Source organism: Vollenhovia emeryi, unplaced genomic scaffold (assembly GCF_000949405.1).
Source record: "Vollenhovia emeryi isolate VEMERY1.0 unplaced genomic scaffold, V.emery_V1.0 DF939129.1, whole genome shotgun sequence".
NCBI lineage: Eukaryota > Metazoa > Arthropoda > Insecta > Hymenoptera > Formicidae > Vollenhovia > Vollenhovia emeryi.
The window spans coordinates 1793652-1815425 of NW_011967237.1; the positions used below are offsets into that span (position 1 = coordinate 1793652).

Sequence of the window (21774 nt, forward strand, 5' to 3'; positions counted from 1 at the left end):
GAAAAATGGAAAATAACAGAGGCAAAAATGTATATTTCTGAATATCGTCTGCATCGCTTTGATATCGAACGGTACGTTTATCTGACTCCAGACATGTTGAACAACCAGCAGAATGATGAAACACGAGAATCGAAAACTGTTTTGAGAAAGATACGTGAAAATGACGCGTTGTTACGGCAGAGTGAAATATCGAACACTGAAGAGTCACTCTAAGCGATACTCGCTGATTTATTTTGAACCGTCGATAGTGCGCACACAACGAACCTTGGAATTTCGAGCTATCTGACCCCGCGGCAAAATCGGTAGTCTCCTTTTATTAACAGATCCTACAATGCTCCGCACAATGCTCGCCAATTATGTAACGCAAAGCTTGTGTACGTGCACGCAAGTGTTCATCTTGATGATGAACGAATAACGTGTAACAGTCTCGTTTGAAGAGCGAAATGCATTAAGCATATTCGTGCATAATATATTAATAAATTAATAAATCCTAAGGAAATTGGCGGAGATTGACGAAAACGCAACGGGGGTAAAAGAGACTTTCAGGATGGAGATGTGGATGGAAGAATTTCATTAAAACTTAAGAACTTACGTCAAGCAAATACATCAAGGAAGCACGTCTGCGAGGATCAGGCTCCGTCATGGCGGCCAACACTGATTGCAAAGCAGAAGGGGGCGAAACGGAAGCGGTTCCCGTTAATGCGACCGGAGTCGTATCTAATAATGCCCTGCCTAATGAATACATCCACATCTGAAAAAAATAAGATTAGATTTTATTGAGCGTATTTTTTAAACATTAAGGCTCGGTTGCACCAACGTCACGCAACTTTAACTTAATTCTCTTTTCGTCTCTTTCCGTTTCCTTTAGAAAGAGACAAAGAGTGAATTAAGCTAAGGTTAAAGTTAAGCGGCGTTGGTGCAACCGGGCCTAAGTATAATTAATATAGAAGTATGTTACGTCGATTTAAAAAATACAATAGCATTAAATATATATAACACATAATTCCTTTACTGGGAATTTTCAGATTATAATTAGACATAGAAAGTTTTACACATATCTTGTCTATAAATTCTCTTTTAACATAAGTAAGACAACTTAAAATACTCTACAAGTAGATAAGATATTTAGCAACGTTATATAGTTAAACATATTCCTACTGAATTTTAAATTTGCCACAAATTTTCAAAATGCTCTACGTTGCTCTGTACAAAGATTTATATTGTTGAATTTATAAACAAAAGAATGATTACGCAAACATCAAATGTAGAGAAAGCTCGCGATAAATTTTGAAATATTTCTTACTGTCAGTAATGTCAATAACGTTATACTGATAAATAAGAGAACGATCTGGAGAAAAGGTACGGCGTTCTCAGGAACAATTTTTATATCGGGTAAACTGTGCATATCGACGAATACATCAATTTCGTAAGCTGAGACTGCTTCTATCTAAAGAGGATGAAGTAATCGAATTTTTCTTATTCCCGCGGGGGAGCATATACCCGTACGTACATGCATCTAAACATGCCTAGGAAGATCATATAGATTCGAGGAAGTATTAGTTATCGATATTTTTATTTGCTGAAAAAAAACAATGTTGTCCGATATTTTCATCGATAGCACTAGAAAATATCGTAGACTATATAGATTCTACGTGGACTTCATCCCTTCGATACTTGAAAAATAAGCATCGATGTTATTCGATGCTTTCGTTGCTTGAAAAAAAAAAAGAGAATAAATAGCACAGCGTCAGTATAAATAATTTCTTCCGTCAGTTTTAATTACTTTTGCCGGTGCATTTTATTTCGTGTAGCGGCTCACGTTTATTTGTCAACATTAAAAGTTAAACATCAGAAGGGCCAGAATCTTTGCGAATCTTTTTGATACAGTGACTTCATGGCTTCCTCATTTATTTACGCGGAAGGAAATCAACGATGTTGCAGGTACAACCGGAGCACTTGTGCTCTCACCGTGTCACAGAGATCATTCTAACAACTCGCTTGTGCACTATGTCACGCAGTGAAAAATGTAAGAGCGACAACCGCCGGAAAGGCGAGTGCTTTTTCGCGCCAGCTTTACGTCGCCCAGGTAATCGTCGTTGTATACCGTGGTGTTGCAACCATCACCGGCGAGAGTTTCATGTTCTCCGGAAAAGTGGAGTCGTGACGTGAATGCCAAGGTGCATGGTATTGTGTTATCAGTGATGAATTTAGGACGTTTCAGATTAAAAGAATAACTCAAGCGAGAAATATTTTTGAAGACTAATTCTTCGACAAATTTTGATAGAAATACTTTTGAAAATAACATAAAAGGCTATACAGAACATAAAAAGTAATATGCACATGTTTAGTTGTGTGTAATAAAATTGTACAAGATATGCAATTGTCTTTAGTTGTGATTCTAAATTTTTTATTAACGTTTTACAATTTACATTGTCGTTAGCATTGTAGACTATAAAATAACATACACGATTTAAAGTCAAGTAGAATCAGATTACAGGAACGGAGATTACAGGAAGGTATAAATCTACAAATCACTATCGTTCATTTTTTTCTCTGTTTTATGTTAGAGACAAAGCTTGTAAGAAAAAGACATTTCCTTTCGTACTTTTTGATCACGATATTGAAATAATCGCTTCATAACTGTAGAAGTCTTTCATTATCGTCTTCATGTTCAAGGAATAATATTAAATTACTAACGAAACAATACTTATTTCTAACTTAAAGCTGCAATAAAATTTATCTTATTTTTTGCCGCGTAAAATTCTCTATTTTTTCCCTCGCTAAAATCCTATTACTACGAATTGGAGATTATTTTTCAATACGCTTTAGAGTATCGTTAATGGAGTTGCATCAGTATTTTATTTGATTGAAACTGAATATTACATCTTGATGTTGGTTTACGATACAGACAGAGAGAGAAAATAGATTGAAATATTAGATCCTAACGAATTTGATTGAAAGAACTTTTGCATTTATTAATCGATACCGTGGTTTCGAGATAATTAATATTGACTTGTATCGTTATTCCGCGAGAAAGGAGAAATATTTCTTGTTCAAACTTAGATTATTTTTTTATTGCTATTTTCAAATCGTGAATTTTTCCAGAGTAATGAAACGTAAAACGCGGACGTTAACGATCTTTTTGGTATTGAACTGCTCCTCTTCAGTTTTGATTTTATTCACGTTGCTTCCATCAATAAACAAACTTCCATCGTGTTATTTCTTTTTGAAGAACGCACATCGATAAACGCACGTTGGTATGTTTGTATAGCGGAAGCTATCTAAGTTTTTCACGATTTTTCACAACGCGGATACCTCTAACTGTTAAATGTTGACTCGTAAAAGCGTATCTCTTACTTTTTGTTCTTTTCTCTCACCACAGTTTTATTTATTTTTCTCGCAACATTCTTTGTCAGCATTATACTCATCATCGTAAACATCGGGGGTTTTATTTCTACGGTATATGAACAGTTGCGTACGTTCTTTGCGCAAACGTAAATTACGTATGAACACCCCTCTTTTGCGTGTTTGACTATAAGCGATACCGATGCAGCCAGGGAGCATCAAGATTGCGCGCTCTGCGAGGACTTATCTTCGGGGGGGTGAGACAAAGAGAGGCTTTGGAATTGGCGATATAAAAGAACGATACGCCAAACTTTATTTATCGCGCGCGTCGTTTGTTCTGCCTTTAATCTGCCAGAGATAAATACCGGTCTGTGTTGAAACAACGAGGCTCCGTCCGGCCGTCAACGAGAAGAAAGGATGGCGCTAAAGGGGAGCGCGAAAGGGATCGCGGCCGGGGGTGGAGGGTGTTGGAGAGAGTGAGAAAATCCGACGGACGTGCTTGAAAAAATGTGAGAGGGACCATAGAAATAGCTAGGATTTTACTAAAAGTACACAAAAACCGGCTTCCGTCTCTGTTGCATCTCCCTTCGTTCTTCGAGTTCTTCGAAGAACGGTCGGCCTTGCGCGGCGGCGGCGGCGGCGGCCCCGTTAAAAATTCACCCGGCGCTGAAACGCGGAAGTCGAGCAAATAAAAAGTCGTCGAGCCGTCAAAGGACGACTATACCGGCTTAATCCTCTTCGCGCTGAAAGGATTTTAATAGGATACGTTAATAATTCTCCGCGCGCGATGCTCTTTTAATTATACCATCGGCCTCGCCCTTCCGTAAATACCACTATCATTTATGCACGTGTTCGCGTGCATAATTGAACGATCGGAGAAATGGAGATGTTCCTGATAAACGTGTTTTGTTCACACCGCTTCTTGATCCCCGTATCTATTTCGCGACGCACAATAATTCAACTCTGTTTCGGGTGTTTACCTTTGTCAGTATAATATCGCGTTATCGTGATTGAACACTCGAAAGCTCGTTTAAACATTTCATAAATCCGGACAATAATACGCACCGTAGGTGGACCGGTTGGGGAGAGAGAGGAGAATTCGTTAAAAAAGCAAGGGACATTAATACGAGATACGTCGTTTAAAATTTCAGTTGTGATTTAGAATTAGCGTTACATAAGAGTAGCTAGTGTGTAACAAACATCGAAACGCCTACTTTACGGTCTCTCGCGTGACGGGCGTCGATCAGAGCGCAATTCGTTATTGAATTAATGGCGCGTCATTAAGTACTGTGCTGAATGTGACGTACTTTTTCCGAATCCGTGTCCGAATATACGCGGCCGGGTCGATACTCTGGCGGCAGGTACGCCCGAGCAGTTTCCGGCGGTGCGAGCCGCAGCAAAACCCTACCACGTGGTGTCAGTTCCAGCGTATGCGGAGTCACCACTGGTCCTGCTCTCGAACCACCCACCACGCCTCCATCTAAAACAAATATTAATGGCAAATGTAAGGTTGTCGTCAGAACCACGCCAACTTATTTCTACTCGGTATACGCGGTAAAAAATTAGAGAATGGCTGCTGAAAGTGCCTCGCCAAAAAGTGATCGCGCGATTCATCATACTTTCTTTGACTTACAAATAATTCGCGGAGAGCAATGGAATTGTTAATAATGCATTCAATTTATTAATAATGCAGTCCCATTAAATTTTCTGAAAGGCACGAGTTACATTTAAATATAAAATTGTATATTGACGTTTTCATTCGTGAGGTACTTTCCAAAATATGAAAATCTAGTTCTGTACACATTAACTATAATCGGATAATCCAATTACATAATAACAAACGGATATATCCGATTAAATTGTATATCCGATGAACATTGTGATCGGTTTTTTAATCAAATTTCATCGGCAACTGCATTTCATCGGATAAATTTCATCGGATGTATCCATAATTTAATCGGAAAAAAACATCTCTATATGATACGACGTAAAGAAACGAAGTCTGTCGGACATCCTGCAATGACAGCTTTGCAAAAGTCTCTTTATTTATTTTAATTGTATAAACTATACAGTAGCCATAATTATAGAAACATTTTGCTTCTTTAGTAGACGCTAGTCTGGCACGATTTGACTCACAGGCATGGCTGTAATATATTGTATGATTACAATTTGTCGCTGGAAGCCACATACACGCGCTAAACCACCTACGGAGAAGGATTAGGGCTATAATTAATTCTTCGGCTAGTTATAGCCTGCGGAACGGCAGACGGAAGTTGGTCGCAGGTGTGCACGTGGGGACCCACTCGACAGTAGGATTTTCCGGAAATTGCTTCGGTTTATTTACCGCGATCGCGCGCCTTCGCCAATTCGAATCGTTTCTTATCGCGTACGTACTTCTTGTCAATGTTCGCTGTCGAGCTGCATTCCTGAAATGCGATTTTCAATAATTGTTTGAAACATAATTGAAGGGAAATCACGTCGAGGTCGAAAAAGATTGAGGAAACCGCGAGTGAATTCGACCTCTTCTTCCCCTGCAAATCGCATTTTCTGCAAACTCGTAATCGCGTTTTCCTCGACCTACGACCGTCCCGATCTGCGCTTCCAATTGCTTCAATATCGGCCTAGCTCGTCGATTTCTCTGTGCGAAATGACGAAGATCGTGTTTTCTGTATCAATCTATTAGAAGAACCTTCAAGCATTGCGCCACAACTATTTTGCAAGAACAACAGCATTTCATTCTACTGTCTTAATAACGTCACATTTTCCATGCGGACGTCACTTTTGTTTAATGGCAAACAGTCTGGCCTGAAATGTTAGACCATCCATTACACACTGCTCCCGTTATAAATCCCGTATAATTCGCCATTGGGGTGCTAATTCTGCGCGTGTCACGGACATTAACAGCCTAATGGTGGGCTAAAGCGCCTTGACACGGAGAATATTCTCCCGCGAGTACTCCCTGGTAATTTAGGTAAGCGCCCCCGACCGACAAATTCTTCCTCTTCCGCCGTGTCCCCGTATAGTAAGGGCCCCCAAGGAAATTAGCGTAGACTGCCAGAATCGACACGTTAAACGCTTAATACTGAGCGCGCTCGATTAACTTGAATTAATGTGCATACACAGGCTTAAATCACCGCCGCGCTTCTGGCTGTAGGAATAACGATCTGTATCTTTTGTGTAAAATATTTTACAACAGCGCATGTTACTACGTGACAACGCGCGATGTTTTCGTATTGTCGTCTGTTGTTATTGTTTTTTTTATATAATATTGTTCGGCGCGATACGAGGCACGATTTTTAATTCTGCCAGTAGTCAATCTCCGCGAACGATCGGGCAGGTTTCCGTGTAAATTAGAAAGCAGAGACGCGTCGGACGGTTCCCAGCGATAAACTATTTCCGTTCTCCGAAGATTTAAGCTCTAAGGAAATTAGGTGGGTCTGAACGGATCGACGTGCTCCCTGATAAATCTCGACTAAGCCCTGGATGGAGAGAGAAGACTAGCGCAATCACGTTGGCTGATCATTAGCGGAACATTTCCACGTCACTTCAATCCGCACATGCCCAGAGATGCGTTTAAAATCGAATTATGAGAGAAAAAAAAAGCATGACGCGCATTATATATGCTTTTCAAGTAAAATCGAACGCAAACGGAATCTGATTGGTGCCACTGCTGCACAAGTTTAGTTTTGGTTGTTTTTGAAAATACCAATTTGCATAATGAACACGTTAATTATCGGTGTCATTTGCATTTCGTTGGCTGGAAGAAATACACTGGATAAACTGTACAGCGTTATCGGGCGTTTGCGTCATCTATCACTGTCTGTTTTTGTTACCGTCAATGTTATTTCGCCCGGTGTAGCGCCAGTAGTCAATCTCTGTAAACGATCGGACTCGTTTGGGCGGCGTAATCCGAACGTCGACGAAGGTGCGATTTCCTGCTCTATGGAACGTAAGAGTCCTCGAAACTAATGTCACGGTAATCTATTTGCCGTAGGTATGCAGCATGTGCAACAAAACACAAACTCGTTATTTGCGGGTCATTCTATTTGCCGAAAGTCGATGAAATTCTCTCCACGCAGAAAACGCTTCCCATTTGCGAGATTTAATATAAAACTCTATAAAAATTTCACGCGCGGAAAAAAAAGTTGTATCAACAATATCAGCATATTGAAATAAAATCGTTGAAACAACATCAATATTAATGAACGAAAAACATTAGTTGTCTGCCTGATTGCATCAATGTCGCTTAACTTTAACTTCAGCTAAATTCATTCTTTGTCTCTTTTTAAGGGAAACACAGTTAGAAGAAGACGAAGAGTGAATTAAGCCACAGTTAAAATTACGTGACGTTGGTGCAACCGGGCCTTAATAATCTGGACATTTAGTTCAATGCTCAAAATTAAAATCCATAGCAAACACAATTGAGTGAATTATTTATGTTTGTGGCCGCCTGTGACGTTAACGTTTAATTCAAGCAACTTCATTTTTAAAAATAAAGTTACATGTGGCCATTATGATATAAATCAAGCAAGCAAGAGCGCCTTTAGGTTTGAGCAAGATGTAGCCCAATAATTGTAATCTAAAATGTGAATTCATATACTGTTTTCAACCTTGTCCTGCGCGCCGGTTTCTTTTTGCACATAACACAGTTTCATTTAGATGGAATCATTGTTGTCAGTAAATTCACATATTAAAATCGATAAACGATTTCTAATTATTTTAAATGCTACATTTAGTTACCTGTGTTTGTTAAGAAACTGTGTTATGTCCGAAAAGAAACCGGTGCGTAAGACAAGGTGGGAAACGGTAAAACGATATAACACATTTTAGATTACAATTATTGGACTACTCTTGCTCGAACCTAAAAGCGCTCTCGTTTGTTTGATTCATTTTTTAATTTGACAGCATTTTTTCATGCGGAAAGGAAGGAAAAATGTAGAATAAATATGTGCCATTGATCTACTTCTAAATACGTCGTTTTCATTTTATGTTAAAAATTTATGATATTTATAGTTTCCACGAATTAAAGCAGACGCTATTAGAATATTTGTAAGCAATGGTATGTTGAATGCATCATAGTTTCATGTTTCTCCTTGTTTATTGAAGTATGTCGAAGATGCAAGTGAGTCTTTCAAGTGCAATCAACGCACAACATTAATTACTGTCGGTAAATTATTGTAACTGCTTTACTAATATGAGGTAAATTTTCGTTAGTGCATACAACCGTAAACCTGTTCACGAGGTTCTCATATATGATTGATGATCGGTGCGTATACTCTTCAAACATTAGGTCTCTCTTTCCACATCCCCATCATATCTCTCGAGTTTCCTCCGCGCCGCGAAAGGTCAAAGCAGATCCCGCGTTACATCGCATTGTCTGTCTGTCTGTCTGTCTTTCCTCGATCTTCGTTCGAGCAATAATGCGTTATAGGTAATGGCCCGGGTCCCTTCTTTTTCAAAATTGGAAATGTTTTTATAGATATACGTATATAAAAACTAAGGGACTGAAGAAATGACAATGGGAATCTGTTACCGAATGTTTGGTAAAAAATATATATTTTACCAAAGATTGATATTAAGTTAAACTGTCGTGAAAATCTTTAATTTCATTCCCTTTGTGCTCGTGGATTACAATGAGATGTCCGGCGGAAGCTAGAGGCACGTTCGCGTTGTCGAAATAGATATTTGGCCGTGATTCCGGAAGGTAGGTTTCCCAAGAACTGATGACGTTCGTTATCTCGAGCTCACATCGACACCCTGCATTGAGAGCGTCCGAAGATTGTTTTAGAGATTCATGAAGCACCGCCAATGTTCACCTATTTCCTAACCGCGTTGGCGGATTCCAGGACGGTGTCCCGTTCGCGTGGGCGTAACGTAGGCGTGCGTACGTGTGTGGGCAGCATGGAGAAGGATGAGGCTGTATCCTTGCCTACATATACGGATATACGCACACACATATATGTGCGTGTTTCGACATTGATGAATAGTCTCCTGGAGCCCTCCGTGTCTGTCTGTTCTATAAACACTGACCGTTCGAAATCTACCCTGTACCACCCTTCTGGGTCTTCTTTCCGCCAACGTTTAGTGCCTCCTGTGTCTGTTGAGTAATTCGATGGGTGACCGTTCTGGCGGGGAAAAATTGTGTTGCGAAATGAGGAAATGCGCCGTACGAACGGAGGAAGATTTTTCAGGTCGCGAAAATGAACGGCCGACGGCAATAACGCGAGTAAATAAAATATTGCGCGACAAGTACATAATTGAATTCAACGAAGTATCTGTAAAATAATATTACACGTGATTCGTTTTAAGAAAAGTTTATTAATGGCACTTTGAAATATATTTAATTCTCGCGGGATCGACTTGCACAGAGAAATATCTGCGAGCAGGGGAAGTTTTGAGCTTTAGATACATCTGTTGCAAAAGGAGAAAAAATGTAAAAGCCGCGGAAAATGTCGACTCGCTTCGCCTTTGCGGTCCACGATTTACGGTACGAGTTCCCTGCGGATCAGAGCCCGGCGTTATTGGCGCGAGCATTTTAAAAAGGAGCCTGATACTGACGCGTCTCTTTCCACTTGAGAGTACGGAAGAGAAATATGCTCCACCTGGCTCTTACTTGCAGCGTGGCTTGTCGCGAGAGCTAGATATTAGCATAATCTCATATTAGCATAATCAAAAACGTGTACGCGTTCAAGTTAAAATTTGTACTCTCACAATCAGAGGTGCATTTTTAATTTTACTATCAAATCTCGATAAATCTATCACACACAACGTCTAATTCCTCTTTTAAACTCAAAAATGTCGGTCACGTTTAAAAAGACACAAAGCAACCCCGACATTTGCTGTGAAGAATATTTGTGTATAGTGGAGGTATTTTCAGTTTACGAGTTATGCATTTTTTTAAATGTAAAATTGCATCTTTCTTCGTACAAAATTGTGATATTGCTTTCAAAGCAAAACACGGACCTTTATGAACGACACGAACATATTTTCATGACCGCTACTGGACCGTAGCTCTAACGTTATTAAAATTTAGGTCAACCGCGGGATATCGAGAAATCACTGTGCAAAACGTACGCGTCGCTCGCGAGACTCAACATGCAAGGCTAACGCGCGACAGTAATACTAAACCGTCGGTTTTCACGTGGCTGGAATTTCATTTATAAGAGAGGACATGGAAATGACCGAAATTCCACGACTTCCCGCATAACTTTTCGCTACAGTAGGCGCGACAATTTACACAAAGATGCACATCTCATTGTAATAAAAGCATTGATTGCGGCCTATATACGCATCGAGTAGCAAGGCCGGACAAGTGACGCTATTTGTTGCTAAAACTAGTCCGTTGTAGCATTCGATTGTTGGGTGGGAAGAAGTGCAAAACCATTACTCGACTTTCGCTCTCTGCTGTGCATTTGAAAGCTTTATTTTTCACTTGCATCTACTCGTTGCATCGGTTGGCCGAACAAAGTTTTGCAGGACTTAACTCCGGTTGCATTAGCTATGCTACTGGTCCTACATTGAAACAAATGCACATCGATTTGCGAACGTCTGTACCTTTAATGGCAATCCTCTGTTTCGCTGGTGAAATAGGTAGAGCCTTGAATCAAGAAAAACGAGATAGGAGGCACAGTGGCATAACGCATGGCGCACTGATTACATTTCTCGGAGATCAATCGCTTCTTTCGACATCGATTGAGATAACGTTTGTATTCCATGAAATCGCTAATAAATGTCAGTAAATGCTGCTAACAAGATTAATATAATTCTACAAGAAATATGTGGATTACATCTAATAAAAGTTTGTTTAAAAAAGAAAGTACACTCTTTTTTTAACTACTAAATTTCTTGGGGTGATATTGATAAGAGACGACGATATTAAGCATGAACAAAGCATGGAAGTCAGTTTTTATTACAGTTGTGACTCATCGCGGTCGTTAATACTGAGATTAAAAATTTCGGGCTTTCTTGGAGAACGAACAAGACGCAACGTTGTTTACCTAAGAAAGTTCGGAAAATTAAGGATCTTCCGATGTGCGGAAAACAACGCCGGGAAATGAGAAATGTCCGGAAGGCGAATTAGTGCGTTAGCAGTTACTGAATGATATTAGTTAGTTGGCATCCAAGTCGACCGTTGCCGCAAATCGATTCGGCCGCCAACGGTAATATGGCAATATAATTATCGTCTGGACGCGAAGCGGGGAAAGGGTTGAGACGCCGTTGATGACGCCGGAAGGTGCGACGCGGAAAATTTGGGGGGTAAATATTTAGCCGCAAGGCCCCCGAGACTACCGGGCGGCAGCAAATAATGCTACAAAGATGGCAAACCAGACGCTACGTCTCGCTTTTAAGAGCGTACGGGGCTCGCTCATCTCTGCGACGCTTAGCACCCCTCAATGTCGACCTGTTCGAGAGAAACCGGAGAACCTGGGGGACATACCACTGTAAAATATACCGCGTGCATTAACATACATCCCCATTCCCGACGTTACTAGCTTTCCCGTTCTATCTACCGTTCTGTGCATATACGGTATCTTATGAATGAATTGAAAGCAGACCGACTGCAAAGTGCAGCTCGTTGATGAGATTTCCCACAGATTTCTTTTAGTCAGAGGAAAAGACAAAATTGACGATTTTTGTTACAGCGGTATTTTTCTTTGCTTTTTTTTTGTTATTGTAGATTGTGTCCTAATTACAATTAAGGCCTGGTTTCACTAACGTCGCTTAACTTTAAGCTTAGTTTAATTCGTTCTTTGTCTTTTCCAACTGTTACTTTAGAAAGAGATAAACACGAATTAAACCAAGAGTAAAGTTAAGCGACGTGTAGTGAAACCAGGTCTTAAAGCTCGATAGAAACTTAAATTACATTCTAAGATTATTGTGTGAAGAATTATGAAATCTTTTTCTGCCGTAATTTAACAGATTTATGATTATTTGAGAACGCATCACGCGTAAGTGGCAGTACGTAACGTTTGCACTGAGGTCGGAAACTAAAGCTTCTTGTGTCGCAGTTTATCTCATAAATTTCCTTACATCATGTAACCGAGAGTTATCCGGAATAGTTCATCAAAATGTGAAATATTATCCACCACGTCGGCGTGAAATTTAAGACCTTTTTGGTTGCGACGATTTTCTTCTTTTTTGCTAGATTACATTTTAATGATTATATTTTAATTATTTTTGTAGATTATATTTTAATTATAATTGAAAACTTGATAGAAACTTAGATTATGTTCTAAGATTATTGTGTGCAAAATTATAAAATCTTTTTCTGTCATAATTTGACAGATTTGTGATTATTTGAGAACGCATCACGCGTAAATACGTAACGTTTGCACCGAGGTCATAAGTTAAACTTTTTGTGTCGCAGTTGATCTCATAAATTTCCTTACATCATGTAACCGAGAGCTATCCTGAATGGTTCATCAAAATGTGGAATATTATCCACCACGCCGGCGTGAATATTCGTTATGTACTGGCAAACTGTGAAAGAGGAGTTAGAAAGGTCGTTAACGCGAAAGACGTTCGAAGTATACCGTCGTAGTCCCGGCTTCGGCTGCAGCGGCGGCGAGATGTAATTAATGATCGAGATGGAAGTCGCTAACCATCGAAGGGCGGCGGAGAGAACGTGGAAGACGAGCAGGCATTTCCCACGCGTTCAAGATGAGTTTGGAGGAGGGAATCACGGAATCTCGCGCTCGCGCGGATGATCGAGTTATGAACGTAGCGAACCGATGATGCTGTTATCGTGATATAATGTACCATCTCTCCTCATAAAGTCATTATCCTAAATTGTATGTTGCAGTGGTGGAGAATATACGGCGGAATATGTTAACGGCGTTGTTAAGAGAGTTCCGCCGACATGTAACGCGAACTGATTACGAGCAAACAGACACGGTGCGAAATAATGAAAGTAATAGTAATAATGCTAGGCGGTCTTTTACCTGTGCGAGAGTCTTGTTTATTCGTGGTAGAAAAAGTCACGACAGTGAGTTTACGACAGAAGACGTTTCATGTCACAGTAATAACGTCAAAATTGTCTTCTACAAAGAATTCTTCTGTAAAGAAATAGTAAAATTGGCTATTATGAGAAACAGCTCTCAAAGTTTCTCAAACATTTTCATATAGTAAGTCAACGTTATTATTGAATAAAACTCCGGCCGATACGCTCGAACAATCGGAAATAAAAATCTCCGCGAATTGGAGGGGATCGTTTAAATCTCAATTGCCAGTCGCGTGCCATTCGAACGCAATTTCTCTTTCGCTTAGACTTCAGCTCACGTACTTTACACTTTTCATGGCGTATTATATAGCCATCATTGATTTGACTCCAGTGCATCAAACTTAACTTTTATCGTTATTTCATTTTAAGGAAAATTCCAGATTAATATACACGGAGAAGAAAAAGAGGAAAATTAAGCTTAAGAAAAATTCGATGAAAAATCAGATGAAATTAAAACAAGTTTGCAATAAATTTTACGCAGCTAATAAAGACGGATCATTCTTTTAATTCTATTAACATTTGTTTAGACAATGTTTTCAAATATTCATTTTATTCTATTAAACGATTGTGTAACATTTGTTGCTAATATTTTTTAAAATAAATTAGCGGATGTTGAACTTGGTTTAATCACGAAATAGATCTCGACTGCTTTGATTTGATATAGTATTAGCAGACTAGTGGTTTCTGAAACTTGACAAAGGTATCAAGAGACCAGGGTATGTATACTGTACAGAGATTAGCAATCTGATATTCCTTTAGCACAAACCAAGTTAGATAAATAATTTACAATTGTTGAAGTTGTAAGTGACAGAAAAAAATATTTTTGTGAAATAATTTTCGCGATTGGAAGTAGATAAGGAAACTTATCGACTTTTAATTTGTCTTTAATAGACCGACAATTACATGAAAAGGTCTAAAATTATATATATATAGGCTCGTTCTTTTTATCGAATAGAGATCAGTTTTTCCAGACTAGAGGTCTATGTACAATTCACTAAAGATTATATTATTAAAATTAAGCGCGGTATCCGCCTATCGTTTGATGAGGTAAAGAACACCATTTTACCTGCGAGTATTATTTCTCAAAACAATCATAATATTTCTCTTGGAGTTATAACTGTCTGCTTTTAATTTGTAAAAGACCGTTTAAGAGGTTCTACGGGCAGGCGAGCGTAAGCGTCAAGAGTTAGAGGGGCCGTCCCTTTGTGGATAGATAATGAGAGACAAAGATAAATGAGATAGAACGGAGGGAACTTTATATGTCCGGATTATCGTGATCCTCACCCTTCATCTCTCGTTATACACGGTGAATGATTTCGATGCTGCTTGATATCGCCATTTCGAATGACTTATTAACTCGTTAACTTGTCAGAGTGATTTAAATTGGTTGATTTTCGTTCATTCGGTTCGTCTCGTTTCGAGTAAACAGGGGAGATTAAAAACACTCCAACCCCCTTTCGGATCGACTATATTTTTATATTTTCAACGAGGTAGTAGATACAAGTATAGATTAACGAAAGATCTCTGTACGGCTTCAATAAATATCTACAGATCGATACAAACTGAGAACTGAGTAAACTTTATATGTCGCGATTATCACGAGTCTATATTTTTATTTCATGTTAATCTATTGGCTCTTTTTACGTTGCAGCCTTTTGATCCCACACATAGACACTTGGTGAATTTATTTCTGTGAATCACAAGCATGCTTAGCACGTGCATTTCTCATTTGCTGTTACGAATGCAGTTCTTCACATTCTGCGATTCAAAGTGGTCTAGAATTTTTGATAAAAATTTTAACTACCGAACAATTGACGATTGTGATAATTAGAGATATAAATCATGGGATGAGTAACGCACCAAGTATTTGTGTTCTCTTCACATTTTATTTAATATCTTTTTTTTGAATAATTTGTCTCTTAAACATTCTGTTAAACACAAATTCATATTTCTCTCAATATTTCTCGTAATTTATTATTTTCTCTACATTAGTCGCCTCGATGTTAATAAATACATCTCCATAAATCTTCTGCGATTTAATTTTTTTTAAAAATTGTCGGAGAAGATAATAATTCTTGCTGAAAGATCAGTGAATTAGCTCGCGCAGCGTTCACAATCGACTAATGAAGAATTGATTAATTGCAATTGAAATTTCGTTTCGCACAATATTACCGCGACGAGTGAAGAGAGCAGGGAATTCTCGAGGAGGACGATATTTAAGCGCACGCCTTTGACAGACGGTTGGAAATATCTAGACTAGCGACGACGCGACCGCTTTTTGCCGAGTTCTGTATTAACGTGGATGAAGATATTTCAAAGAACGCGGCGAACGCACGAATTCACCGCTGACCCTGTTTGTGCGTCGACTGATGATGACTTCTCGCCGAAGGCATTGTATGTTGTACGACATTATTAAAGCTCTTGTACACTTTCCGCGACGTGTAGCCAAAGGAGCCACCGCCAGTATTTCGAGCCTTTCTTCTACGGGGTATATCGCGAGTGGACGGAGCGCTACTTTAAAGGGTTGCGACATTAAGAATGGCTCTTGTTGTCGGCCAGTTGAAGGCAGATGCTGCGAAGGCGATTACACGACGAGAACGATTCTCGACGGTGGTGGAACCACATCTTGCATTTAAAACTTTCACAGCTGCGCGAATTTACGCGATAATTCCGAGCTTCCGGCAGCTCCGACGCGAGCTTATTTCGAGGATGTGCGGTTGAATTATCTCGCGCGGATAATTCTGAGGTGCACGCGGAAAATTATATATTTCTACACAGAACTGGTAAATGCAATAATATTGTTATCGTAGACTCTCACTTTAAAACGCTTCAGCAAGATTAATAAAATTTGTAATATAATATTGATAATGCCATGAGATTGATAGTAATAATACTGCTACAATATTAATAATTACGATTTATGAAAATATTCCTCTCTTTCTCTCTCCCTCGCACACCATCGTGCTTTCTTCTCTTTCTGTCTCTTTCACGATGCTCTAGATATTCCATCACTATGTCTATTAAACTCGGTGCCTGCGAGATTTCGGTGAGACTGCGCTCGTGGCATGTTCAAAATCAACGAACAGGACGAAGTTTCTGTTTTCAGGGCGAACGCAAGGACGAGCTCCCGGCATTCGGGATGCGAGGGTCCTGCGGTGCCGGCGATGCACCGCTTATTATACGGCGCTCGTGAGTCATGCTATGCGGCATCGCAATCGCGTGCAGGATACCTCACGGCAGTCTCAGGGGGAGAACTGGAGGGTCCGAATTGCCGACATTGTAAACACGCCTGTTAAGCCGCGCGTATGTGAGTCAAGAATGAGAGCCTGGCGCAACGTTGAGCGCGGCTTGACGCGTTTAATCTCGCGCGACGTCGAGAGGAAGGGGACGCTCTGATGGATACTTCGATACCGAAGATGTATCGTTACTTCGCTTTACTATCCATACTTCACTGCCTCCATTAGTTAGGTCCGATGTCCGGCACTGTCGAGCAAAAAGTGCAAACTTGTACCGATCTCCGTAATAATTTACTTAACTAATCTTTATCCCTCCGATTATCACAGATATTAATGTGTAATGCCACGACGTTTCTCGATATTTTTGCGATCGAGCGAAAGTATCAATCGCTGGTTAACTTGGAGCGATTGTTATCGAGAAAAGATTATACGCTGGGCCGCGACAATATTTTCGGGATTTTTCAAACATCTTTCATGGTTTGACATTAGATGGCGAAGGCTTTGACACACGTTCTCCTCGAGACTTTCGAAAGCTCCCAAAGGAAATACTTCTTGAGATCCTGCGAATTTTTAAGAGCTAGCCGAAAGAGAGCTGCTTCTTGAGATTTTGCTTCTTCGTGGTATTTCATCGGATTACGATACTTAAAAGCAGATTCGAGGTCGAGTATGTTCACAAATTTCCTGTAGGAACAATCGTCGATAAGAGGGAGTAAAGATTCTGTTACATACGCGGAGAGAATTTTCTCTTAAAATTTACCCTGAAAATCATCGTGGGACAACATGGCATTTTGAAGAACTTTGCAAGAGTTTTTGAAATTTTACCATACATTTTATTAGTAATTATACTTAGTACACATTTTACTAGTGAAATATGTATGGTAAAATTTCAAAAAATTCATAATTGTCTAAAATGCCAAATCGTCCCACGATTTCGTGGTTTTCAGGACAAATTTTAAAAGAAAATTCTCTCCGTGCAGGTATATCTAATTAAAAAACAATACCGTAAAGATCAACGTCTATATAGAAAAGTTGTTTAAGCTGTAAGGGTAATCTTGCGGATAAGCCAATTGCCGTAACAGTGGCTTTGCTTGATGATGCGATTAATACGGCGACAGCGTCGTTGATTACTCAATTAACAGTGTCTCTTTGACGATACCTGGTCTCTCGACACGGTTTGTAATTATTGAATATTTAACATTGACGCCCGTCCGACGTTTGACTTGCTCAGTGAGCGTCGTAATCGTCGCGATACATGCGGTTTAACAGTCCACCGATCTCCCGGCCTTTGTCCTTTATCCAGATTTGATGTTATCGATCCCCCTGGAATGCATCGTAATATTCAATTTCGGATTCCGTTTACAGTTTCCCAAGCGCCGTACCGCATTTAAACACCGGGGCGAACAGATCGCAGGTACAATTCTTGTGCAATTCCACCCCTTATATACGCGCTCTTGTAAATATTATTTCTTATCATGGGAAATGTTTGTCTCGCGTTGCGCTGCGACGAGCTATCTTCATTTCGCTCGCAGCAATGTAATTCTCGCAGTGATGTACGTCTCGAAAGTGTGTTAATCTCGCGCGATGATAAATTTACCCATCGCCACGGGGAACGTAAATGAATCGACAGAGAGCGGCAATATGGCACGACGCACACGGCGCCATGTGCATTGTGTGTTTTTTGCAATACGGAAAAAAGAGCCGGCGCGAGATATTAATGAATTTTAGTTAACGAGCGCATTGCGGCAGTTTCTCCGATCGTTATTATAATATAGGTGATTGCCGGCGTGTGGATTTCTCGTTTGAGTTTTATAAAAATCGTCGCTGCGTGACAAAAGCGGCAGAAATGGAATTGGATGGAATTTACGTGTTTCATGATTTATTCGCAAAGCAAACATACGAGCATACACAAAGTGCAGCGGCGCACTTTCCAACTGCTCGCGCGATAATTCAATAAATTTGCAGGCGTATTATTAATTGCGTGATAAGGTATATTTATAATTATCGCGTAATGAAGTATACAATAGATGCGCGTGATTAATATTCGCTGCTGTGATGTCGACTTGCTTTCTATTTTATTAGAAAACTTTATATATTCATTTTGTTTATATGCCCATTTTGTATTTATTTTTATTATTGTGACAGCCGACAAATGCCGCGACCAATGTCACTACAATTACGTAATGAAAATTACACAATACAACGGAAACGAGAGGAAGTGAACCAACGGTTTAATTGAATAAATGAACTCTTGGTGTTTTCCTTTCTCTGAAAGGAGAGGCTCGTCCTAAAGTCCTTGATGCATCATCAATCACGTAACTCGATCGGAAATTTTTGGCGCCAGAGGGTAGATGAGGCGGGATGGATACGATTTTTATAGCGCACCCTGTCATACGGAAGGCATTTTTTTCGGACGGCCGTCGATGCGTGAAATATATCGGATATGGAAGAAGATACCGCAGGAGAACTGCCTCGTCAGTCTATGACACCGTCTCTCGCCTCGACCCTTGAGGTGTTTTAAACGCGAAGCAGCAATGACGCAGGAGAGGGTTGACGTAATCGAGCGTGTATTATCTATAATATTGTTGACGATATTAACGGAAATGTTTGAAGAGGCGGAAATGTTTTCGCGCGCGTTTCTAACATTTCTTACTTTTTACAGTTAGTTTTCTCGAGAGATATTCTTTCCGCGGAATATTTTATCGCTGCCGCGAAGATGAAACACGCAAATGGCAATATTTGTGACGAAATATTACACAAGCGATATTGGCTTTTATCAATTACGCTGATAACGAATGCTGCAAAATAGAATTCTGTACTTTTCAAAAAATTGGAATAATAGCAATATTGGTATTAAAATCCTGACTCCAAGAGAGTGTAGTAATGTGGAATTTTACATTAATAAGTAATATTTATTATTAACGATACATTTTTATGTTATTGATAAATCTTTTATTTGTTGCAAAATTGTATCCAATGTAAGATTAAAAAATTTTTATTAGGAGATCGCACTGCCACGGTTTTCTTCGTTGAGATTAATTTTACTCGAGCGTCTTTAATGTTTTTCCTTGCACAAATTTCATTGGTGCTTCTTTTGAGTTATGAAGTGGCATCGATCATGATGAAGTTTCGGTTTCACGCAGTGTTTCATATCTGAAACATGCTAAGCCGTGTCACATGTAGTGAAAGCTCGTGACAAACTCGACCAATATTTTCTGAAAAGCCTCTAGGATTTGTGGAGGGATCATCTTCGGCTGCTTTATGCTTCCGAAAGCGGAAAAGACCGCGTAAGTCTCGAGTAGGGCATATATGAAAAGGGAAAGAGTAGTAACGTAATGGTGACGATAGTACGTGTATTTCCAACATTAAATATTTTGTAAATAAAAATTATGAGATTCCCTTTATAAAAAGAATACAAAAAGTAAGGGAAGAAGTACGTACATGTAAATCACTTCTTTCGTAGATTTTGCAATTAAAAAAACTAATTTTCTCTGTATCATTAAAATACAATTTGTGGAAAGAAATATTTACATTTAATTTTTATTACACAATATATGCTTGTTTTCTTCTCGCGTGCAATATCGAGCTTGTAGTATCGAGTTGTGGCATACCGTTTCACGTAATCCGGTATGGTCTAGTGGCTAGGATACCTGGCTTTCACCCAGGAGGCTCGGGTTCGATTCCCGGTACCGGAATTTTTTTTTAAATTTAATTCACGATTTATTTTTAAATTTATACATCACTCCCTATTCGATAATGACTCAAACAGCGCATATCATTATTATTTATTAATAATTTATAATACGTAAAACAAGCTTTTTTTGATTAAAGTGCCAAAATTGATAAAATAAATGTATGTATATAAATGCGATGTTTTTATATTAAATATTAATTATATGATGACAATGTAGGGGCAATGTAGGGACAATGATATTTACCTTTATTATATTTTTCTCTTTTCTTCAAAAAATTGTGTATCAAAATTATGTAGAAATATTTTATTAAGGAGAAATTGGGACGAATTATGTATAATAGAATATGTAATTTTCTATTATAAATTTATATTATATTAACATCTATTTTTTAACTTACTTGATAGGAAAAGATCTTGGAGGGCCTGGGCTGCCTGGCAGAGGAGAGCCCACGTTTCTGCAGCAGCGAGTCCTGTGCCTCGCAGGGTAAGGACATCCCCTGCCACTACTGCGAATTCTGGGTCCCCGGTCACATCCGTCGGCATTCTGTATGTAATTACAAAATAATATTTTATAATTATTCGTTTAGATGTTTAAGTGCTCATATTTTTCGTGGATTTTTTAAAAGTAAATACCGGATAAATCTAATCTAGGGGCTCCGATAATAAACAGTAAAATTGATAGAACAGAAAGACAATAAGAGCCGACGCAGGATGTCAGTAGCGAAAATATAACAAACAGTTCCCCTTTCTAAAAAAGAGATGTTAACAGCACGAATGTCGTTAATAACGAATACTTGAGGCCTCTTTTCCGTGATGCCGATTGGTTTTCTCGAAGCGCGATGTGCTTCACTTCTCTTTTAGATTCATACTAAATGAAATTGCAATTTAGAAATATACATTCGTATATACACCAATTATTGAGGTAAAATCTCTAATCTTAGTAATTAGAATTTAAGTAACAACGATTTTTGTTCCGATACATTTTCTCGATTGAACAGAATTTTATTTAATCGATACCAGTAAGTACGCAGAATGATACACAAAACGTAGTAACAGTCACGGAACAAAAAAAGACAACGAATTCTCAACGTTCGTTGTTTTTCTCTCGGCGCGGTGACGTACGATGTTTGCGTGCCATCGTGTATGTACACTGAAGGTCGCGCTATCATTCGCTCGCCGAACGTCGAGCCGGCAGGCAGTAGCGAGAGTCGCTCCGTGCGTGTTATTAATTTTGCGTTATCGGTTTCGAAGACTCGATCGCGATAAACGTAGGGATAAAACGCTATTGATTTGTACACCTTTATCAGTAACAAGTAACGTTCCTAGATTAACTATTAAGTTTCTACAACTTGCAAAGAGAAACGAATTGTATGTTGAGGCGACGGTTCTTTATCAACGTATACCTAGATATTTCACGAGACTAACTCATCTAAAATATTAATGTAAACCGTAGTACTACTATCTCGTTTACGCACCGCGCTTGTAATTATCTATCGATTTCG

The 21774-nt window shown here is 39.2% G+C and overlaps 1 protein-coding gene and 1 non-coding gene across 4 annotated transcripts in view; one reads left to right on the plus strand and one right to left on the minus strand.

Moving 5' to 3' along the window:
• The window catches only part of LOC105568450, a 90469-nt gene that overhangs the window by 21102 nt on the left and 47593 nt on the right, over positions 1-21774 (minus strand). For 2 of the 3 annotated variants that reach the window (XM_012024146.1, XM_012024147.1), the window contains exons 2-4: positions 20671-20816; positions 4653-4825; positions 593-751 (exon numbers count right to left, since the gene is read on the minus strand). In XM_012024146.1, coding sequence (XP_011879536.1) covers positions 593-751; positions 4653-4825; positions 20671-20816 — 478 coding nt within the window. The remainder of the gene's footprint in view (positions 1-592; positions 752-4652; positions 4826-20670; positions 20817-21774) is intronic. The other variant, XM_012024148.1, reaches the window with a different exon arrangement.
• Positions 20202-20273, plus strand: Trnae-uuc. The gene has a single exon. It is a non-coding gene; the product is annotated as a tRNA-Glu (tRNA).